This window comes from Aedes albopictus, chromosome 3, assembly GCF_035046485.1.
Source record: "Aedes albopictus strain Foshan chromosome 3, AalbF5, whole genome shotgun sequence".
Lineage (NCBI taxonomy): Eukaryota > Metazoa > Arthropoda > Insecta > Diptera > Culicidae > Aedes > Aedes albopictus.
In genome coordinates this window covers 263149008-263169614 of record NC_085138.1, presented here as the reverse complement: position 1 = coordinate 263169614, position 20607 = coordinate 263149008, and the positions used below count along the sequence as shown (strand labels likewise).

The 20607-nt window shown below is 35.1% G+C and overlaps 1 protein-coding gene across 1 annotated transcript; it reads right to left on the bottom strand.

The window, feature by feature from the left end:
* Window positions 1-2197: 2197 nt before the first annotated feature.
* Window positions 2198-19312, bottom strand: LOC109400000 (uncharacterized). Its single transcript, XM_029857671.2, has 3 exons — window positions 18954-19312; window positions 3659-3783; window positions 2198-3592 (listed from the first exon to the last, which is right to left on the bottom strand). The coding sequence occupies exons 1-3, from the start codon at window positions 19047-19049 to the stop codon at window positions 3490-3492; spliced, it is 324 nt and encodes a 107-aa protein (XP_029713531.1). The 5' UTR covers window positions 19050-19312; the 3' UTR covers window positions 2198-3489.
* Between the last annotated feature and the right edge of the window lie 1295 nt (window positions 19313-20607).

Here is a 20607-nt window from a genome sequence, read left to right as displayed (position 1 = left end):
GTTCTGTAAAAAGCAGTTGAAAGCTAATAGAAAATGGGTCATATTACCGCTCTCATCTTAAAATTTGGTCGACCCAATTTCCAGCGAAACTGCCGTAAGTTTATATTCATATTTTAGAAAATTTGGCATCTTTGGGTTAAGTTTACATACAATTTTTTTTTGAAAAAGTTTCTTTTAAATCATGTTCAAAGTTTCTTTGACTTATTATCTTTTGAATGAAACCTAGGGTTTTGAAATCGGACGCAAATTGGCGGAGATATGGGCCTAAAAAAATGACATGTTTTTGAGGGGGTGATCCCAAACTTTTGAACGGGAGTGTACATATAATAGGTTGACAAACAGTCAAAATTTGAGAACTTTTGATGCACTCTATGAAAAGTTTCAGCATGTTAAATATTTTTTTTAGGAAGAAAAAAAGTTGCCTATCCCAAACATTTTGGCCACCCCCTGAAGGTGTTTCACAAAATTTGTTTATGCACGCTGTACTGTTTTTTGTTGTGACAAGATTATTGCTTTCAACATTCTTCAAAGAGTTTGGTGAATTTCTTGTCTGCAAAGACGCGAACGACATTGTTATTGATTGTTATTAAAGAACCGAATCATCGAAACATGCATCATTAAAACACAATTAAATTATCTTTCCAGTTCCCAGATAGACAATTTGATTGGTTATCTGGGCATTTTCATTCATTCTTGTGTCGGTAGATTCCGGTCTGATGACCACTTTGTAAAACCTGTTAAGCCAAACAGTATTCATACAACATTGTCGGTGATTCATATTCCAGTAAGCTGTTTGAATCAATCTCTGCAGTGTTGAAAATTTACTTGTAGCACACGCCATTGACGGAGAGCGAGGCAATTGCCCCCCTCAAACTCTAAATTTATGGTTTTGTCCGCTATTGTTTATATATAATAACGCAAATCAAACACGTATTTCAGAGAAAATTGATCTATAAGTTTAATTTTTTTAAATAATAAAAAAATACAACTTTTTGTGCACTACTGGTGAGAGTGAATTTTCAGTGAGCGAAAAAATGAAAAAAAAAATACATCAGACGAGCTGGTACAAGCTATGATTTTTCTGACTGCAATCAGCATTTTCCGGAGTTTCAAACCGATTGCGTAGGCACCTAAAACATCTTCGTTTTTTAACTCTTTTTATTCGTGAATTTCAATTTAGTAGCTAGTTATTCAGAGATCTCATTAAAATCTTTTAAGAATATATTTCTACTTTCTTCTTAAAATTATTCCACACAATTCATTTCATATTTCTTGAAAAACTTTAAATGCTATTTAAGGCTTTACGAGGCGTCATCAGAATCATCAATCATTGCTCTCAAACTTTGATGATGCAAATCTCGAGTTCTACTGCATGACATGGGCTGGAAAATTGATCGTTTGTATACTTACATGTGATGAACAATAGACTAAGTTTTCAATTAGATCAGTCCACTGGACCTGGAGATTTGCATCGTCAAAGTTTCGAGGATGATGATGGAAAAAGAGACGGAAGATAGCAAAACCTGACTTACCGATGATTGAAATCAATAACAGCTACACATATTACCTTTAACCCTCCTTTGGCATAAGGGTCATTTTTACCCAAGCCGTACACTACGCCATCGAGCTGCTCCCAGCGTGATGCAAAAGGAAGGTTAAGAAAGACTTGTTGTCCATGACTTGTTACATAAGCTATATCAGGATCTTTCTTTCTTTTGGAAGTACCAGAAAAGTTACTAAAACCTTTTTACTTAAAAAAATCTTGTAAACGTTCAGCTATTCTGCTAGAACCTTGAAAATTTAATTGCTTTATGCCATATACAAATACAATATGTAATCACAAGAAACGATTTCGTGGAAATTCACAAAACAATTATAGGGTCTTGTACCATTTGGGCAGGTGTACCTATTTTGGGCACTTGCCGCTATAACTAAGTCAATTTCAAACTGATTGATGTGAATTTTTGTATAGAGTTAGGCACGTACAGTATCTAACTCTAAACAAAAACTCAAATCAATCGGTTTGAAATTGACTTAGTTATAGCGGCAAGTGCCCAAAATAGGTACACATGCCCAAATGGTACAATACCCTATTCGTTCTAATTCATTATATCGAAGGTATGTTATATCGAAGATTACCTATATATGACTTAAGAATATGTGATATCTGTAAAAATAATACACTAAACAGACAATATATTTTCTTCTAAAATTTATTCACCTTAATAAAAAAATGTCGATATTGTAATGCATACAGATATCAAACTTACTCTAAGCCTTACGTTTTCATCAAAACCATTTCTCTTTACTTTAGTAGCATGTTGTGCGTTTTATTCCTTGCCTTCGTATCAAATACTGATTTTTGTTTCGTGAGTGTTTCTGCTCGGTTTGGTAGACGTGATAAATCATACGGCTATCAGGGTGGGAGAGTGTGGCTGTGTGTGTGTGTGGTGTGCAATTTCGCAACGGTAGGTATTCCGAAAATATTTTGGGGGTGAATACTGCTCTATACCAGAAATAACATTACCCGGAAGATTTCATTAGCATCAATGTTAATTGGCGCACTTTAAGGTGTGGTGTGAAAGGCAACGATAAAAGCTCATGGATCCAATTTTAAGTACGTTTCTAACATTATTATATCGGCTTTAGTCCTTTCCGCCCACTCCAGCACTCGCTGGTCCTTGGGCGTTTATGTTCTGAAACGTCGTTGCTTCCAATTAATCAGTATGGAAACCTTGTGGTTTATTTGTGGAAACTAGCCATATGTTTGTACTAATCTGATGAAAATAGTCTCAGACTGTGTTGTAGCATAGTTCTTGCATAGTATTTAAGTATCATTCAAAACAGTCGCCAGATGATATCAGTTCGAATTGGGTCTAATTATTACGTAAGAATAAAGAGATTAATCGTTGGGATACGCCACGGTGACTTGTAATGTGAACGTTTCATTCCTGTCTGTGGGCCTTTGGAGGCATTAGAAATATTCACTGCGCTGATGTTTTGACTACGTGGCCATAATAACTCTTTTTAAAAGAAATTTTATTGTCTCATTTAGACCGTTTGTGAGTATGTTGTAAAAATGCTAATTAACATTGATTGCTAATCCACATAAAGGAACTGTTTGACGCATCTTATTTATAGTTGTTTACTGATCTATTGATCTTTATTCATGTTGATGATTTTACTAACCATCAAAAACATTATGGCCGTCCTTTGTCGCGGCATGTTAATCAAAAATGTCTCTCTTGGAACCATACTTCTATAGGTTGATACAACTAATGTGTATGAGATTAAAGTCAATTGGTATTAAATAATTGCAGGATGATGGAAATAGAGAAATCAAAACGTCGACAAGACATAAATTAAATAATAGGAGAGGAAGATTTAAATAAAGATCTGGTTTCTAAGAACCAGATGTTAAATGTGTCAAAATAAAACTAGAATTCAGACGGAAAAAAAATTCAGAAAGGAATCGTCAGTCGTTCCGAATTAGCGTGTGGTGTCGTCCACCTTTCGGCACCGGTACACGAAGGCACTGATGGAAAGGTCATCATCGGTGCGGATGCACTTGGTTGACTCTGGACAGGAACATCTGTGACAAGAAGATATGTTGTTGAAGTTTCAATCTACGATAAACGTTGTTGTTGTTTGTACTTACGTGTTGCGCATGTAGTTTTCAATCGATCGGGTGAATGGTTTGTAAACTGCCCATCCACAAGCGGTATTGTCCGTACATTTTTCGTCCAGTTCGGGATCAACCGAGCGCGGGAGCCGAATTGCTGGCTGCAAGAATAAATGGAAAGAAAAGGAATTTCAGTTACTGTTATTTTCGACCTAAATGGAAAATATGAATATGTCATAAGTTTTCTTTAACGGTCATATTAGGATATTTGGAACTCAGTTTGAATTATCGTTATTGCATTTTGAAATTTTAATATCTATTAGAAAACAAACTAGAACAGTGATTTCAAACATGCTCAAAATCACTGCCTGGGAGCACAATTTAGTAAAATTTTAATTTAAACATACGAAAATATACTGGAAGGAGGGCGGCAAGCATAGTATGAAGAAATAAGTTAAGGGATTCAGTCATTAAAATTAAATTCCCTGATATAGAGTGGGTCATCGGCATGTTTGTTCTTGTCATTATGAGGGGTTTTGTCGGTCAAATTACCTGAAACTCTGTCGTATAATTCAGTCTGGTTGCGAAAGATTTGTGGTCAACTTTGAGTTTGTCTTATGATATTTTTCAGATGTTTTCGTAGAATTTCTTTTACGGTTTATCATTGGATTTCTCTTAAATTATTTTCCGCAATACAGGAGTTATGTATAAGTTTCCTACTAGAGCTCCTCCAGAGACTTCTTAAGAAGTATTACACGAATTTCTAGAAATAGTTCTTTCCGGGATTTCTTCGCAAGTCTCTCCTGTATTGTTTCAAGAAATTTCCGTGAGTGTTTCCTACTCACTTAAAAACATTCACCGACTTCGGAAATGTTTAACAAAAATCTCAACCGTTAAGTTTGCTTTACAGGAAAAATTCGGTAAAATTAGCCATTATCATCAAACTTCGTTAAAATTTGACAGATAAACGATAACATTTTACTGAAATTTGGTAGTTTTTACAGAATTTCGTTAAAAACCCGTCACCGAACGCTCAGCAGTTGAAATAACGGTAAAAATTACCGAACGCAACTAGCTGTGTAGTTTCTCCCGGAATATTCCTTAACCTTCCGTAACTCGCGCGGTTGGCTACCTGCGTCAGCACCACGCTAACGCTGAGTACAAAATGCGAGATTTTTTCAACGTGTTGTACAAAATACAACAGCGCGATCGCTCGAGGGTAAAGGTTCTCGCGGAATTTTTCTTGCAGTTTGTCTTGAGATTTCTTTCTGAGATTCTCCCGAGACTTCTCTTGGAAGATTCATTGCGGTGTTGTTCCTGTGATGTCTCTTAGAGTTTTTCAGGATTTATCCTCAATATTTTTCTGGATTTTCTTCCGCTGTTCCTTTTGGGATTTATGCAGGAATTGTTGCTGATATTTCTCATGAAGTGCTTCTCGTTATTTCTTTCTGATTCTATTCCACACAGTTTCTCGTAATTATTTACGTGGATGCTTTCGACTGCTGGGAGTTTTTACCGGGAGACTTTTCAGTCGGCTTTCAGTTTTTGAAGCGGTCAGAACTAAAGCATATTTTCTACGCCCGACGTTTCGATTGTATATTGTAATTATTGACAGGATTTCTTATATATAAGTAATCCTTCTGAGATCATCTTGTAGAGATTCTCCCGAATTATTCCCGGAGTTTTTCCCCAAACCCTCACCGGAGATTAAACGGTTTTTTAGCGATTTCTTCAATTGTTGCTCCCGGGGTTTTTACAGGAAGTTTTCTCGGAATACCTCCTGGGATAATCTACAAATTCTCATAGAAATTTCGATAGGAAATTCGAAAGAAATACTGAGAAAAAACACATGAGACATGTCGAAAAAAAAAACGTTGGAGTAATCCCGTTGGAAAGCCATCCCCGAAAACTATTATGAGAAATATCGCAAGGAACTTTTTAAAGGATCTCCGAAAAAAAGATAAACTTTGGAAGCATATCTGGAATAGCTCTGGAAGAAATCTTGGAAGGTACTCGTGTAGAGACTCTGTGAAAAACTTCTGCAGAAATCCTGGTAGGAATACCGGAAAAATCTCAAAATCGAACAAATCTGAAAAACCCCTCTGAATCTTGTTAGAAACTGCTAGAAAAATGCAAAAATTCTGAAAAACCTTCAGAACTTTTTTGCTAAATTTATGGAAAATCTCGCTGGAGTAATTCTGTGAGAACTGCGAATTCAAGCAAGAAACTTGGATGGCATTTCGAGAGAAATCTTCAGAGGAATTTAGGATAGACTTCCGAGCAAATTCTTAAACAAATCTGAAGGAATTTCAAATCTTTGGAACAGTTCTTGAGATCACAATGTCATGATTTTTCCAGAGTTCACTAGTACTAATCCATCAGAATAGGAAGGAAAATCCGTAGCGGCCGTTTTTACTCGAAACTGTTAATATTCTAGCATAAGGATCGCAACAGACAGTGCTCGCGGGTGGCAGCATATTATATGTTGTCCCGCATATTCTTCGCGTAAATTTCAATTGAGTTTATCACGTTCAAAAGTTTGCGTGCGTCTTTTGTAGATGTAGTTGTGAAACTTGGAGGAAAACAAATGCACTCTCACTCCAAACATTAGTAATACCACTGTTTACCCGTTTTACCTATTTTAATTGGGTAATATTTGCATATGCGACTTGAAGAGTTTTCAGCAAGCGTGCCCTTTTGTGTGAGGACGAATGCGCTCCAGTGTTCGTGAGATGATATGTAACTTATCTCTACTCGGCCGAAGGAAGAGTGAAGTGACTGGTGGTGCTACGTCATCCGGCAAGGTGCGGCATGTTTTGTTTTCGGAATGCAATTGTTAAAGTAATGACTGGACTCGAAAAAAGTGAGACACACAAAATAATGTATAACTTTCGATAACATTAAATATGTGCATATATAATACCATACAAATTTAATCAAAATCAGTTTAGTGTTGCTAGAGATATCGTGAGAACAAGAGGATGACCATTTGAGAATCTTGGGCAAACAAACACTTTAAAAAATATCACTTTTTTACCTGCAACTGTAGAGCCAAAAATACTGAACCGATTTCAATGCAATTTTTTTCGTATAGTATGTATTCGTAAAGTATTTATTTTGTCAAAATTTCATTCAATCTAATCTAACTGTTTAAAAGTTATGGTCATATATGTAGCACTATGTCACAATAAGAAGATGTGGTTTTTTGTATGGTGGAATTCAAACTGCTTCAACTTTTAAAGTATTCAACCATTTAAAGGTTATAATACATTTCTGTGGTACTGCAAACATTAACAGTTACAAAAAAGTAGAACTAGTCAAATCTATCATTTTCTTTCAATGGAAGGCTGTGTATGTCTAGACTAGACTAGACTAGGAACTATTTATATTCTTTAGAAATTTACGATTTTCCGTAGGATTTTCATCGAAACCCCACAATACTATACAGCCAGTAGCAACATATGGAAGTAACTACTCAAAACTTGTAGTAAATACACACTATTTTTATTCATACTATATGCTTTATAGTATTTTCGAAAGTTGTAAATGTTGAATAAGCAAATAAAGAAAAGAAATACTACAGTTGCAAAATGTGCATAAGAGATGAACCAGCATCGGACTGGAAATCTCTCTTATAAAGAAATCCATCTATCTCAACATGTTCAAAACAAGAAAAAATCATCATTTTGTGAAAATTGCAAAATGCGTAGGATATCCCATTGAATATGGGGAGCACACGCATCCACAACCTTGCGTCTCCATTTGTCATCAAAACAGCAACGGAATAACGAGTTGATAACAAAATTACTAGAAAAATTCGTGGGAAAACTGAGAAAAAAGAAAATGCTTTATTAAAAGAATTTCAATAAGTTCACGTGTTCAGGATCTACGAAGATATCTTTAATAAACATAACAGACACATTCCTCATGTTATGTATGTGATTAATACACCACTCCCAGCATGCCAAAACAAGAAAAACTAAAAGAAGATTCAATTTATGCTCATTTACTGAAGATGGGTTTCTATTTAAGAAGCAGATCACCCCGCGACACCATCGCAGAAATAGACTTGTTTGCTTCACATTAAGAAATTCTTTATGTTCGAGAACATTCTTCAGAATGGTTGATACCATTTGAAGAATTTAAGTTATTATATTTGTCTCGATGTATGAAAATTCAAAATTTAAAATATGGTGAAGGAAATATCGTTGAATGGAGTACAAAAATGTGTCATCAAGACACTGGTAACCATTAATTATTTATGATTAAAGTTATGATTAAATAAGATTCAGTATTGCAATCAAACAATATTTGTGCACTGAAGCTTTTGTTTTACAAAAAATCTTTCGCAGATGAATTGATAGCATGATGAATAAACTGTCGGTTCATAACTAACAAACATGTTTATCATCTGAGAGAAAATACTTAAACAGATTTGTAGAATTGAACCCGAAATGCTTGTTGATTAAACAATTGCTCCTACTTCATATGATTGCTCTTCAAGCAAATGATTTCTTATACGTACACTAACAAATATGTTTGTCACTTGTAACATCTGTGGAATGCATTTTAAGCAACTTGGGGAAGGTATGACTCAACTTTAATTTTATGTCAAATCATCGGAAGGAAATATTTTTTCCACCAATTATTTCTTATTTAATTTATATGAAGTTCTCTTATTTCTTTAGGCATTCCATTTGGGCGTCGTATTTTCGAAAAATGCATTTGAAACAAACAAAAAATCTATGGGGATCATTGATTGGTAATCCACATTGCAGTTCAAACGAGTTTCCCTCGCCGAACCACTGCGCAAAGTGATTGAAACTGACCCAGGTTAAACGTGCTGGCAGCCTTACCGAGTGTTAGTCACGTCTTTTAGAGCCAGCCAAACAAACCAAAGAAGTGCTACAAAACAAATCAACAATAATAACTGCGAGATTGTGAAGTGGGAAAGATAATTTTTACTATACTCGTATGTACGCTCGGAAGGGTGAGTGAGCGCCTACGCCCCCCATTCATGCTTCGAATTCATTCATAAGCCATAGTAGAGTAGAATTTTTCCGTCGTCGTCGTCGTCGAATATCTCTCATGCGTGAGTTGGCAGCTCAACGGCTCAACAGCAACTCAACCACGCGGCCGACCACCGAACGGGAGGTATCCGGGTGAATCAGACTTCGCGGAGTTGTTTTGATCGTCGTCGTCGTCGTCGTCGTCGTCGTCGTCGCTCTCACTCGATTGGAAAGTGTGGTGCGATCGTCAATTGTTTGAACTGGATCATTACGGAAGCAGATACAAACACGCAAACAACAAATAACATTATAAATCAAATAACTTTGGCGCTGTTATCGGATGTTGAATCAGATGAAACATGACTTAGTAGAGGTACATAGAATTGTTGACACTCATTGGAAGCTTGCAGTAAATCACGTACACCAAATTTTGCCGTCACGATGAGGTAGGTATACATTCAATAGGACTCCCTGGGACTATTCTAAGGGCCCCCAGTACCCCAGCTGTAAAGGCGTAGGTATTCAGCATGATCATTAGGCTGCGGCTTATTTTTCAAAAGTTGTTGAAACCTGAAATTCGCAAGCTCTGGGAAACCTCTGAGTTTGAGCCAAGAATATTAAAAAAAAATGGTCAAACGGTTAAAAAGTTATAGGACTCTAAAGTTACATTTTTTTGTAAAAAGAAGGAAAAAATAAATGGAATCTTCAAAAACTCATATTTTGCGTGACTTTGGAAAAAAATAAATGTTCTACGCGTTTTTTTAATTCATTTTGTGAGAGATTCATAAAAAAGATTGAAAATCGGTTGAAAATTGATAAAGTTATGGCACTTGAAGTGAAAACACCTTTTCATTACTCGAAAATTCAACTTTGATGCGATTGCGCCACCTCTGAATCATAATATTTTTGGGTCAAACTCAGAGGTTTCACTTTTTGTGTCATTTGAATCCAGAAGAGCTTACGAATTCCAGGTTTCAATAACTTTTGAAAAATAAGCCGCAGCCTAATGATCATGCTGAGGTTGACGGGTTCGATTCCCAGTCGAAAACAATTAAAATTTGAATTAATTTGAATTGAAACCATTATTTCAACGTACAGTTTATTTACAGTATTCTTAGGAAAAATATATCGACATAAGCACGCTAAAAAAAATGAAATTGGTGAAACGGTTAAAAAGTTATTGGGCCCTGAGGTAAATTGTTTTTGTAAAAAGAAGAAAAATAGAGGGTAAAAGCTCCCTTAGTGTAGGTTGTACCAATAGTGGTGGTAGCGCCAATTTTGCACTATTTCGACCAAAAAGCTTGCAAATGGCATTTTTATGGATGCATCATATAATTAACCCTAAAAGGGATACCTTCATGGCCTCAGTTTCGTCACCTCGCTGAGTGTGTTCCATCAAAGACGAGCTCTGAAAGGCGTCTGGGGTCCAATGGACCCCAGGTATCCCTTTTAGGGTTAATAACATTAATTCAGGTTTGTGTTTAGGATTTGGCGGAAAACCTATTTTAAATAATTATTTTCCGTAACTTTTTTTCTCCTTTGCACCTATAGTGGTGGCTCCCATAAGAATTCAATGGGATGCGCCACTATTGGAACCAATTATTACCAAATTTTACCTCCATAATAGGAACCGTGTACCTATAGTTGGTGCTAGTGACTCATTAGCAAAAACTGAAATAAACCTGAGAAAGAGAAGACAGCTGGCTTCGATTGCGTGCTACTTAATGTCAAGGAGAACCTGTCACAAACTGTCACCGCAAACCGAACTGAAAATCTCACATTGATGATACGGGGTGGCCAAATATCCAAAAGATCTTATTTAAATTTCGCTCTGTTCGTTGTTATTGAAAAAAAAATATGTTATGGCCAGTTTTCCTTAACCTGTGCAATGAATACATTTATGTTCCATAGAGCTTGCTGACGTTTATTCACCTCTCTCTTTCAAGCATGCAGGCGGGATAGGATTTGTTTTCATCGGGAAACCTTTCCTGATGACAACAAATCCTATTCCGCCTGCATGTTTGAAAGAGAAAGGTGAATAAACGTCAGCAGTGAATCAAAATTCAACCATCGCGCAACAATAATGACAATGTCGCAACCTGTATTTGTGGCGACAAAACAACCCATGCGACATAAGTTTGTCCCAACTTGAAAATAATGGGATTAACATCGTACACCATGAGTTTAAAGATTTTTAAGCCTTGCATTGCGATTTTCGAATGGTAACTTCGAGTCAGTAAATACTGCAACTCTGGTGAAGCTCTATCATCAAACAGTTTCAACTTTGAATTAGTAATAATTGATTAGGCTGACACAAATTTCGATTTTCTCTAATGTAACCACCCCCCCCCCCCTCGGAAAATTTTTGTCGGAATTCGACATTTTGAGGAGGGACACAAATAAATTATTTAGGAAATTTAAAAATTTTAAAGTGAAATTAGAGTAGTCGAGAAAATTCCTTAACAAATCCGATGAGTTTGACGATTTTGCCTAATTGTTTGGGTATTTTTGCATGAAATACGTTTATTATTTATCATCCCCCCCCCCTTGTCGAGTCAACGAGCAAAGTGACAAAAGAAGAAAATGAGATTTGTTCCGGCCTTATTCACGAGTTGAAAATGAAAAGTACGCAACAAATTCAGCTTCCGTTTTGTCTGCAATAAAAAAAAAATCGAGATCATGTCATTATCTGTCACCAGTAGGGATAAAGAGTAATCGTCGCACCTTCTTTGTTGCTTGTTTTGTGCCTCTTTTGTCTGACAATTCTCTTCACTGAACGTCAGCAAGCTCTATGCTCTGTCGCAGTGAACTCAATATGCAAATCATTTTTGACCAATAATATATTGTAAAACCATTGTGCGGCGTACAAAATTGTTAAAAGAACAAATAAGAAGAAATGTAAACATCGTGGCTGTCAGTGAGCTGTCTCCTCTCTCTCGGAAATAAACCCTGGTTTTTACATTTTTCGTAGCAAATTTAAGTGAAAAACTACCGATTAACGTTTTCAAACTTTATATTTTGTAGTATTGTCAATTTATTCAATTATTTTAGTACAAGGAGCTACTAATAGCCCCACTATTGGTACATTTACCTAAAATGAAATCTAAACTAGACTTTGGGAAAAAATAATGTTCTACAAGTTTATTCGAAAGTAGCTGTCCCGGCAAACATCGTTCTGCCTGCCTACTGTGTTTTTTGACATGCAGATCTAAAGAAAAATACCCCAAAAATGGAATTTCAAACTTTGTCGTTTTCGGTGGGTTCCCGGTTGATTTTCTCAATTATTTTTTCGTACGAACACATCGAAGCCCCGCACGAATCAAACACTGAAAGAATGGTGTAGATCCGTTGGCCCGTTCCCGAGCCTATTCGTGACATACAAACACCATTCCATTTTTATTTATATAGATTTAATTTATGAGAGATTAAAAAAAAAGGTTGAGAATCGTTTGAAAATTGAAAAAAGTTATGGCAGTTGAAGAGAAAACATCTTTTTATTACTCGAAAATTCATCTACGAGGCGATTGCGCCACCTCCAAATCTCAATATTTTTGGCTCAAACTCAGAGATTTCTCTTTTTATGCCATTAGAATCCAAAAAAGCTTACAAATTTCAGGTTTCAACAACTTTTTGAAAAATAATCCGCAGTCTACTGGGCATAGAGTATCTTCGTACGTGTCACACGATATACACATGCAAAATGGAGCACTCAGAGGAAGGCAGAGGAAGCACTCAGTTAATAACTGTGGAAGTGTTCATAGAAAACTAAGCTTTGCACTATGCTGACAAGCAGGCTTTGTCCCAGTGAGGACGTAACGCCATGAAGACGAAAAAGAGATGTACAACTTATAAGGCATTGCCCATTTAGAATCCGGACGGACAAAATCACGTATATTACAGGGATGGAATAGTTTTTTTTTATTACCGTACAAATTGGTACGAAGGTTCTCAGAATGTATTGACATTTTTTTCACAGGTTCACAGTTCGTTTATGTATGAACAAAAACTAAATTGAAAAACAATCAGAGTCGCCTAATTTTCCGGAAAACTCCAGTGGAAAACAAACATTTTCCACAGACACCACCAACTTTAAAAAATCATAAGTCAAGAACGGTGCATCGTAGACACATTTTTTTTTGTGAAATCATAAGCAAATTTTCTCAGCAATTCAAAAAAACGAATAAAAAAGTTTTCAACAAAATTTTCCACTGTTGAGGAAAATCGATTGGAAAAGTCGGAAAAACAATTTTCAAAGTCCGGAAAAATTCAAAAAAAAATTTTTTTTAAAAGAAAATTTTATAGGCTAGGTATTTTGTAAAAAAATCACGTTGTGGTTTTTCTCCGTTCCTGAGTTATGACCAATTTTGTGGAAATTTTCCGAATGTGCTACACTGCGACCATTTTCTATAGCCTCACCCTCAGTTTCACATGTCTAGCAATATCTAAGATCCAATCGATATGGAAAACAATATGCATCTGCTAGTTATTGCAAAATATGATGTTTGCAAGCATAACTTTCTTCATGTGTATATTTTCCATTTCAAAAATACAGTTTTTCAACAATTTGGGCGACCATTTTCTATAGCCGCACTTCGGGTATTCCTAAGATCAGCTGCTTTATCATAAAGTATGCTAATAATAACTGCTTTATTAGACCAAATAAAGCTTATTCAGACCAAACCAAAGAAGTTTAACGAAATATTTAAGTTACAAGGTCTTTTAATTCAAGAAATAGGACGCATAATTGGTAAACTGGTGTTTTATTGAAAAGTTATTAAAGATATCCCAAAAAACTAAAAAAAACTCAAAGTAATGCTCAAGTATAAATGCTATTGACTCAAAACAATCATTGCATTAAACTTCCGGTTTCAATTTTTTCGTATAACCTTCATAAACCTAATTAAATTGTGAATACATCGAATTTCTAAGCTTTTAAATGGAAAATTCATAAGTTTTTGTGTATCAATCCTGATGAAACTTGGAAAAGACATCGTATACAACTTCAATACATAATGAAGAAACTTCGGGAATTCATCAAACTATACTTGGAAAGTCAGCATTGTCTTCGCTACCATTTAAACATAAGATGAATATTTTTAATTATGAAGACGATTTGTAATAACAGCTTTTATCCAACTTTCCATCAATTTGACGCTATTTGATAAAGTAAAAATGATGTTTTTCTATCAAAAGATTTCAAATATAGATGTTCCTGTTGATTTTAGGGCAAAAGAGAAGGAAGGGGTTATGATTGTAGTTTTCCTGTAGTTCCGGTTGATTTTATATCATAAATTGTAAAATTGGGCAAAATTTTGTGTAGCGCTGGCGCAAAATTAAGCTCTTTTATCCATTAGGATTAATTAAATCTATATTCATGAGGACGATTAGCGACTGTTTAGTTGAATTTTCAGTGATATATTGTCATAAGTAAAGCGTATTTATCAAAATAACGCAAATATTAGGCTAAATTTAATTCTAAAGTTCCAGAAAATCAGTTGTAAAATTGGTATTACAGCTTTAAATCTTATAGAAAGCATACAAGAAATCATGTTTCAAAGAAATATTGCCGATAGGAAGCAATAAAATATATTTGTCAACTTAAAATATTGTTTTTGGTATTTTAAGAGAACTTTTAAGTAAAAATAGTGAAAATTATGTAGTTTTTTGTACTAAGAAAACTAATTGGTTGATTTTTTCATTGCTTTTCGTTAGCTTTGTTTTGATTTAGCTTAATTGTGTCATTTGAGACAGTTTGATCAAATTATTTCTTATGAAAAATCAGATAACCGAAGAAAAACCCGTAGTGCGGCTATAGAAAATGGTCGCCCAAATTATGAAAATAACGTGTTTTTCGCTTAACAAACAAATAATTTACAAAACTTATTCATGTAAATCATATATTTTACAAACACTAGTTGATACACATCGTTCCACATATCGATTGAATCGTAGAAATTGCTAGAAGTGTGAAATCGTGGGTGCGGCTATAGAAAGTGGCCGCAGTGTATATGATTTTAGTTTTAAATATAGACTTTTGGACCTGAAAACCATTTATTCCAAAAAAAAACAATTTTTACAATAACCGAAATAAGTCGCAAAAAATATACTAGAACATGTTTAAAGCTACATTTAATATAAGTATATGTAAACGCAATGCCTAAGCTTCATTGTGCGTTAAATGAAACATTTGTATTGTTGTAGGAACATGATTGAAAATTCCAAAAAGAAAAAAGCTGAATTTTCAAGTTTTCTCAAAATCTTACGGGCACGGGCAAAATGTTATTTTCAAAAAAAAACGTTAATTAAGTATCTCCAGAATCATGTTTTTGAAGTGATCCTGTGAAAAAAAAAATTGGAAAATAAATTGTTTACAGTACATGAATTTAGCATAAATATTAAAAAGTGGTCTCCAGTTAGGTTAAGGCTATGGATCGCCAATGCGGACACGGCGGGTTCGATTCCCGTTCCGGTCGGGAAAATTTTCTCGACTCCCTGGGCATAGCGTATCATTGTACTTGCCAAACAATGTATAAATTCATACAATTGCAGGCAAAGAAAGCCTTTCAATTAACAACTGTGGAAGTGCTCAAAAGAACACTAAGTTGAAGAGAGGCAGGCCAATTTCCAATGTGAACGTCGCGCCATAAATAAGAAGAAGAAGAAGAAGAAGAAGAAGAAGACTGAAAATTGGTTTGTGCAAAGAGTTTAAAAGTTTATTTTTTGTAATGAACATTATGCATACAAAAACTAGTCAAAGATATCGAAGAATATTCTTAAAATATAAATACAAAAATATAAAAATAATTATTTGTTAAAAAAAACATTACTTTCTCGCTATGTGTAGGCGTGCTTATAATTTCTGGAACGGTCTAAAAGCATCGTAGACACAATGGTTTTTTGAGAAATCGTTAGCAAATTTTCTGAACTAGTTTCCGACTTTCTCAACCGATTTTCCGAACGGTGGAAAATTTTGTGGAAAACAATTTTAATTTTGATTTTTTTTTATATAGTTGAGATAATTTGCGTACAAATTCACAAAAAATGTGTCTACGATGCTTCGTTCTTAAGTTATAATTTTCCAAAAAAAACGGCTTTTATAGCACATCTGGACAATTTCCACAAAATTGGTCATAACTCAGGAACGGAGAAAAACCGCATCTTGAATTTTGAATATATGCTTATAAAATTTCATTTCAATTTTTTTTGTTTTTTTTTTACGGATTTAAAAAAACGTTTTTCCGACTTTTCCAACCGATTATCCTCAACAGTGGAAAATTTTGTGGAAAACATTTTTTATTCTGTTTTTTTTTTTAAATAGATCACTAAAATAACCAAAAAGGTCGCTATAAAAGGAACAGATGGCGCCACCGTACCCTTGTGTGTTAGACATAACTCCACTGCTATCATAATATTAATTGCCTCATACGGTGGCGCTTTTGTTTACATGCGGCGAACGAAGGAAAAGTTTGCTTCATTGATCCATTGCTGAGTTATGATTTTTCAAAGTAGATGGTGTCTGTGGAAAATGTTTGTTTTCCACTGGAGCTTTCCGGAAAATTAGGTGACCCTGATTTTTTTTTCAATTTACACAGTTGTTAGTGACGCTAATATACATTAAAAAACTTTGTTCTGGATTGATTCGATCAAATTTTAAATTTCCCCATACAACGTTGACCCACTCTACTGTATATATTAGAACGAATATTGAATTTCACAGAAAACGGTATTTTCATTATTCATTTTTTCTATTTTCTGCATAAAGTTTTGATAAAAAGTTTTTGTAGGTAAACCCAACGTGAAGTAAAAAAACTTTCATGCGAATTTGTCACACTATATCTCATGCACAGCATGCATAGATGCCAAACTGTTGCGTATTAATAATTTGTTGAAAAACGAGCAATCAAATGGTGTGGCCATTTTTGCGTTATACCACAATAAGAAATATCACATCTGGTTTATTGATATCACCAATGATAAATAACTAAACATGATATTTTATAAGATTTATATCAATTTATTTTCAAATGGTTTAGAATTTTTGTTTGTGAATAGAAGCATCGCTAGGAAACTACGCAAATAAAAAGGTTGAACTTTGAAACCGGGAAAGCATCATACGCCATAGTCCAAATCTAAATATGATTTATATTGAGATCAAGGTTCTGCAATGAGTTCATTAGTGTGATAAGAGCACATTGTAACATTTTATAGTAATCAGGACTATATTGTTCATAGACACAATTTACTTTGACGTATTCAACCAATAAGCTAGCTTTAAAGGTAGGGGAAAACCTGAAAAAGTTAGAATGAATTTGTCAAATTTTTGTTTACCTAAAAGAAGTTTCATCTGGTGCTTTTCGTATTTATTGTAGGCTTGCAAAACTCCTTCTAATGTTTATTTAGATATTAATATCAGGACCGTATTGGAAATGCAATGCAAATTGGTAAAATCACTTGGGTCTAGTTACTAATGATGGAACGCTTACATTATCCCATTTGTTCAATTTGCCCCAACTAGCACAGCATAGCCAACGCATGAATCTAGGGAACGAGTGCTGGTTTCAGCCATTCTAAGGAAAATCATTTCCAATAAATATTGATGATTATAAAAATGTAAAAACTTTATTAATTCTACATTGACTAATTTCAGAAACAACACAGAGAAGAAACAATTTAACAAAATTATTATTTGAGTAAGTAGAGATGGAAACAAATCAACTGTGAAAATACTACAAAGAGCTTACTATTACCACCACACTTATTTAGTACATTTAAGTGCTTTACAGGATGCGATCAATTTAGAACTTTATTAATTGTTCGTAGGGTCACCGTGCCAATATAAGGCTCCTTAACTCATCCTATTCAAAAACAAAGCAATAACCGCACCAATCAAATCCACTCTTTGTATAGCCTATTGTACTCACTTCAAACAAAATAAACAAAAATAAGAGATAAAACAAATCTTTTGTTTCAAGTAGAATGGAAAAGCACCTTGAATCGGTCTTGCTATTTGCTTTGTTTCACTATAAATAAGATTTTAATAGGGTATGAGTGCCATCATTAATCTCACGCTCCCATATTCATCCTATTCGAAAACAAGCGATTATGGCACCGATTGATTCCGTTCTTTTTGTTTTCGTGCATGCTCACTTCTAACAAAAAATAAAATAAGAAACAAAACAAACAGCGCTTCAATCCTTTGTTTTTCGTGAGATGAAAATGCGAGCCAGATGCGTAATAAGGGAACCAATACCCTAGTAGAATGCCAGTAGCTGTAAATCCAGGACAATTCTAAATCGAGTTACTCTTTAAAGGATCAGCCGTGTTTATGCCATCCATACAGTACGTTACGTTTACAATGAACAATGTATTGAAAAAAACCAGTACGGAGGGAAGAGAGAGGATTACAAATTTCCAATATCTTACGTTTCGTAAATAATGGATGATCCTCAATTCTAAGAAAGATTCGGTAAACGGAGCACTCTTCGCCCCTACTTCAGTTTTTGTTCCTCCATATAATTGATTTCTTTTGTTACATGAAAGAGGTAGACATTAAAGCAAAATTCCCAGTGCGAATATTAGCAATTGTACCTTACTCCTTCACATTTTTATTCGTAAATTTCATAAATTTGAGAAATGTTCGAAATGTAACCTAATAGATTCGTTTTATTGCTAGAGATACAATCTGAATGACTCTTCAAACCAACCTAGAGTCACCTCTGTAATGGCTGCCGTAAATGTTACATGTAGGTTTTCGATTGCAACGTTCACCAGAGTTGCATCATTGCAACCATAACGATAGTGAAAATGGAACAAAGCTTGGAGTTGTTTATTGCCGAAAAGGTCGCCCGTGCCACTAGTTGCCCAAAATTTCTGGCACCAATCTTCGTGACTTGATTGGCCTTAAAAAGCTGAGCGCGTGCAGGAAGTGAACTATTCTAGCCACCACTCGGGGTTTAACTCCTTAATTGGTAATTCTTTTCAAAGGTATTATTCTAATACAGTCATGGTGGCTTTGTTTTGACTGGACGCTTTTTGTATCATCCACAGTTTAGGACGTTTTGAAGGTCAGAAAATGTTTTTGTTTTCATCGGTGCCGATGAAAACAAAAATGAGAGCCAAATGCTCCAATTTACTGAGTATATTATATCTGACTCGTGTCCCGCCACGCACTGCAATCACAATCTGCTGTCTCGCGAGTAGATTGAAAAAAATGTATGTTCCCCATTTGCCATCAATGCTCTATAAAATTTATGGTTTCGCATAAACCGAACTCAATGCCACACAATGCAAAACACTTCATACTAATTAAGTAGTAAACTCACCTGTACGAACGTCGCTGCCTGTTCGGAAATCTGGCTGTTGCTCAGCAGCACCAGAGCAAACAGTGCCATACTGCACAATTGGATTGCACGAACCATTTTGCAAAACGTTTCTTTTCACTGCGATTGTTTTTTCAACAAAGACTTATTGTTACACTTATTACACTATTTCAATAGTGATTTCGTAAATCGAAAGTCTGATGTTAGACTATCTTCTCAGACACAGAGTCTCGGAATGCACAGAATGCTGAAGATTCGATAACAGATTGCCACCACAACAGTTCCGCACAAATGCTCTCCTACGAATAATCTATGCGTAAAATTTCGACCTCTGATCAGCCCCGCGGGTAACTTGTGAATGAATTTCTTGTTTTCGATGCCGTACATTATATGAGCAACTCACAACCCCCGGGAGAGCGGAGAGAGCCCTAGAGAAACGAAAGGTTTCTACGAGTTCTCTGTTTCGGCGCGCTCGTACTGTGCAGTAGTGGGGATGGACTCTCTTGTACACTTTCAACTAGTAGCAGCAGGGCTAATTGACTCTTTGCTATTTGTCTGTTCCCTTTAAAGTTATGGTATGAAATTACTGGGAGCAATATCGTTATATCCGTTAGAGTAGCTTGGAATGCCGGCCGGCTTCACCGCAAGCAACAGCGTTACGTTGGAATCGCTATGCCGTAGATTTACGCAGGGAAAGGACTCATGAAATATCACGTGCTAGGAAGCACGTGTTGCATCGAGAGCATTCTTTCCACTTACATTTAAATAGAGAGAACTAATCAAGAGAGAGGAAGAACATCATGCATTATTATTTTTTTTGAATTCTAGTCGTTGCCTGATAACGTGTTATTTCAGGTCGTCGACACAATGTAAACGAATTTTTGGTGTTGTCTACTAGATTGTCCATGACAATTTCACAATATTACAAAATAATGATTATCATCGTACAGGAGTTTAGAAGCAGAAGCAAGGAGCGGTATGCATTGCAATAAATGGGTCATATCATGCGTATTGTCCACACTATTTGCGTAAGAAAATCATGGATTAGGAGTAGAATTGTTTGGACTGTTCATTTTGTTAGGGAGTTTCATACATTGAAAACCCAAAACAAAAACATCATTCCCATTATTTTTTTATGCATTGACTCTATACAACATTAACTTTTAAAAGAATATATTTTAATGTTTAGTCATACCTATATTAAATTTTTATTTTTAATACCGCCCGTCCCCCGGAAGACCTTGTCGGTGATCACGATTCACGAGAACAGCTCAAATGAAAGAAATAAGTTTGAATGAATATTTAAGGAAAATGCGATTAAGTAATACTGAACGATTAATTTACTCAAAAAAATCTCGATACAAATCCATTATGCAACTATGTACCTATTTCTTAAAAGTGAGCTGCGAAAAATTAAAAAATAAGTACGAATCGGTCAAGTGGTTTCCAATACCGTGACCATGGTATGTAACGGTACATAAAAACACAATTTTGAGATAATCCCGTTCAAATTTTTGCATTCCATGCTTTAAATTTGAAATATAGGGTATGAGTGCCATAAGTAATCGCACGCATATTAAAAAAACAACAAGCGATTACGGCACCGTTCCGTTCTTTTTGTTTTCATGCGTGCTCACTTCCAACAAAAAATACAAAA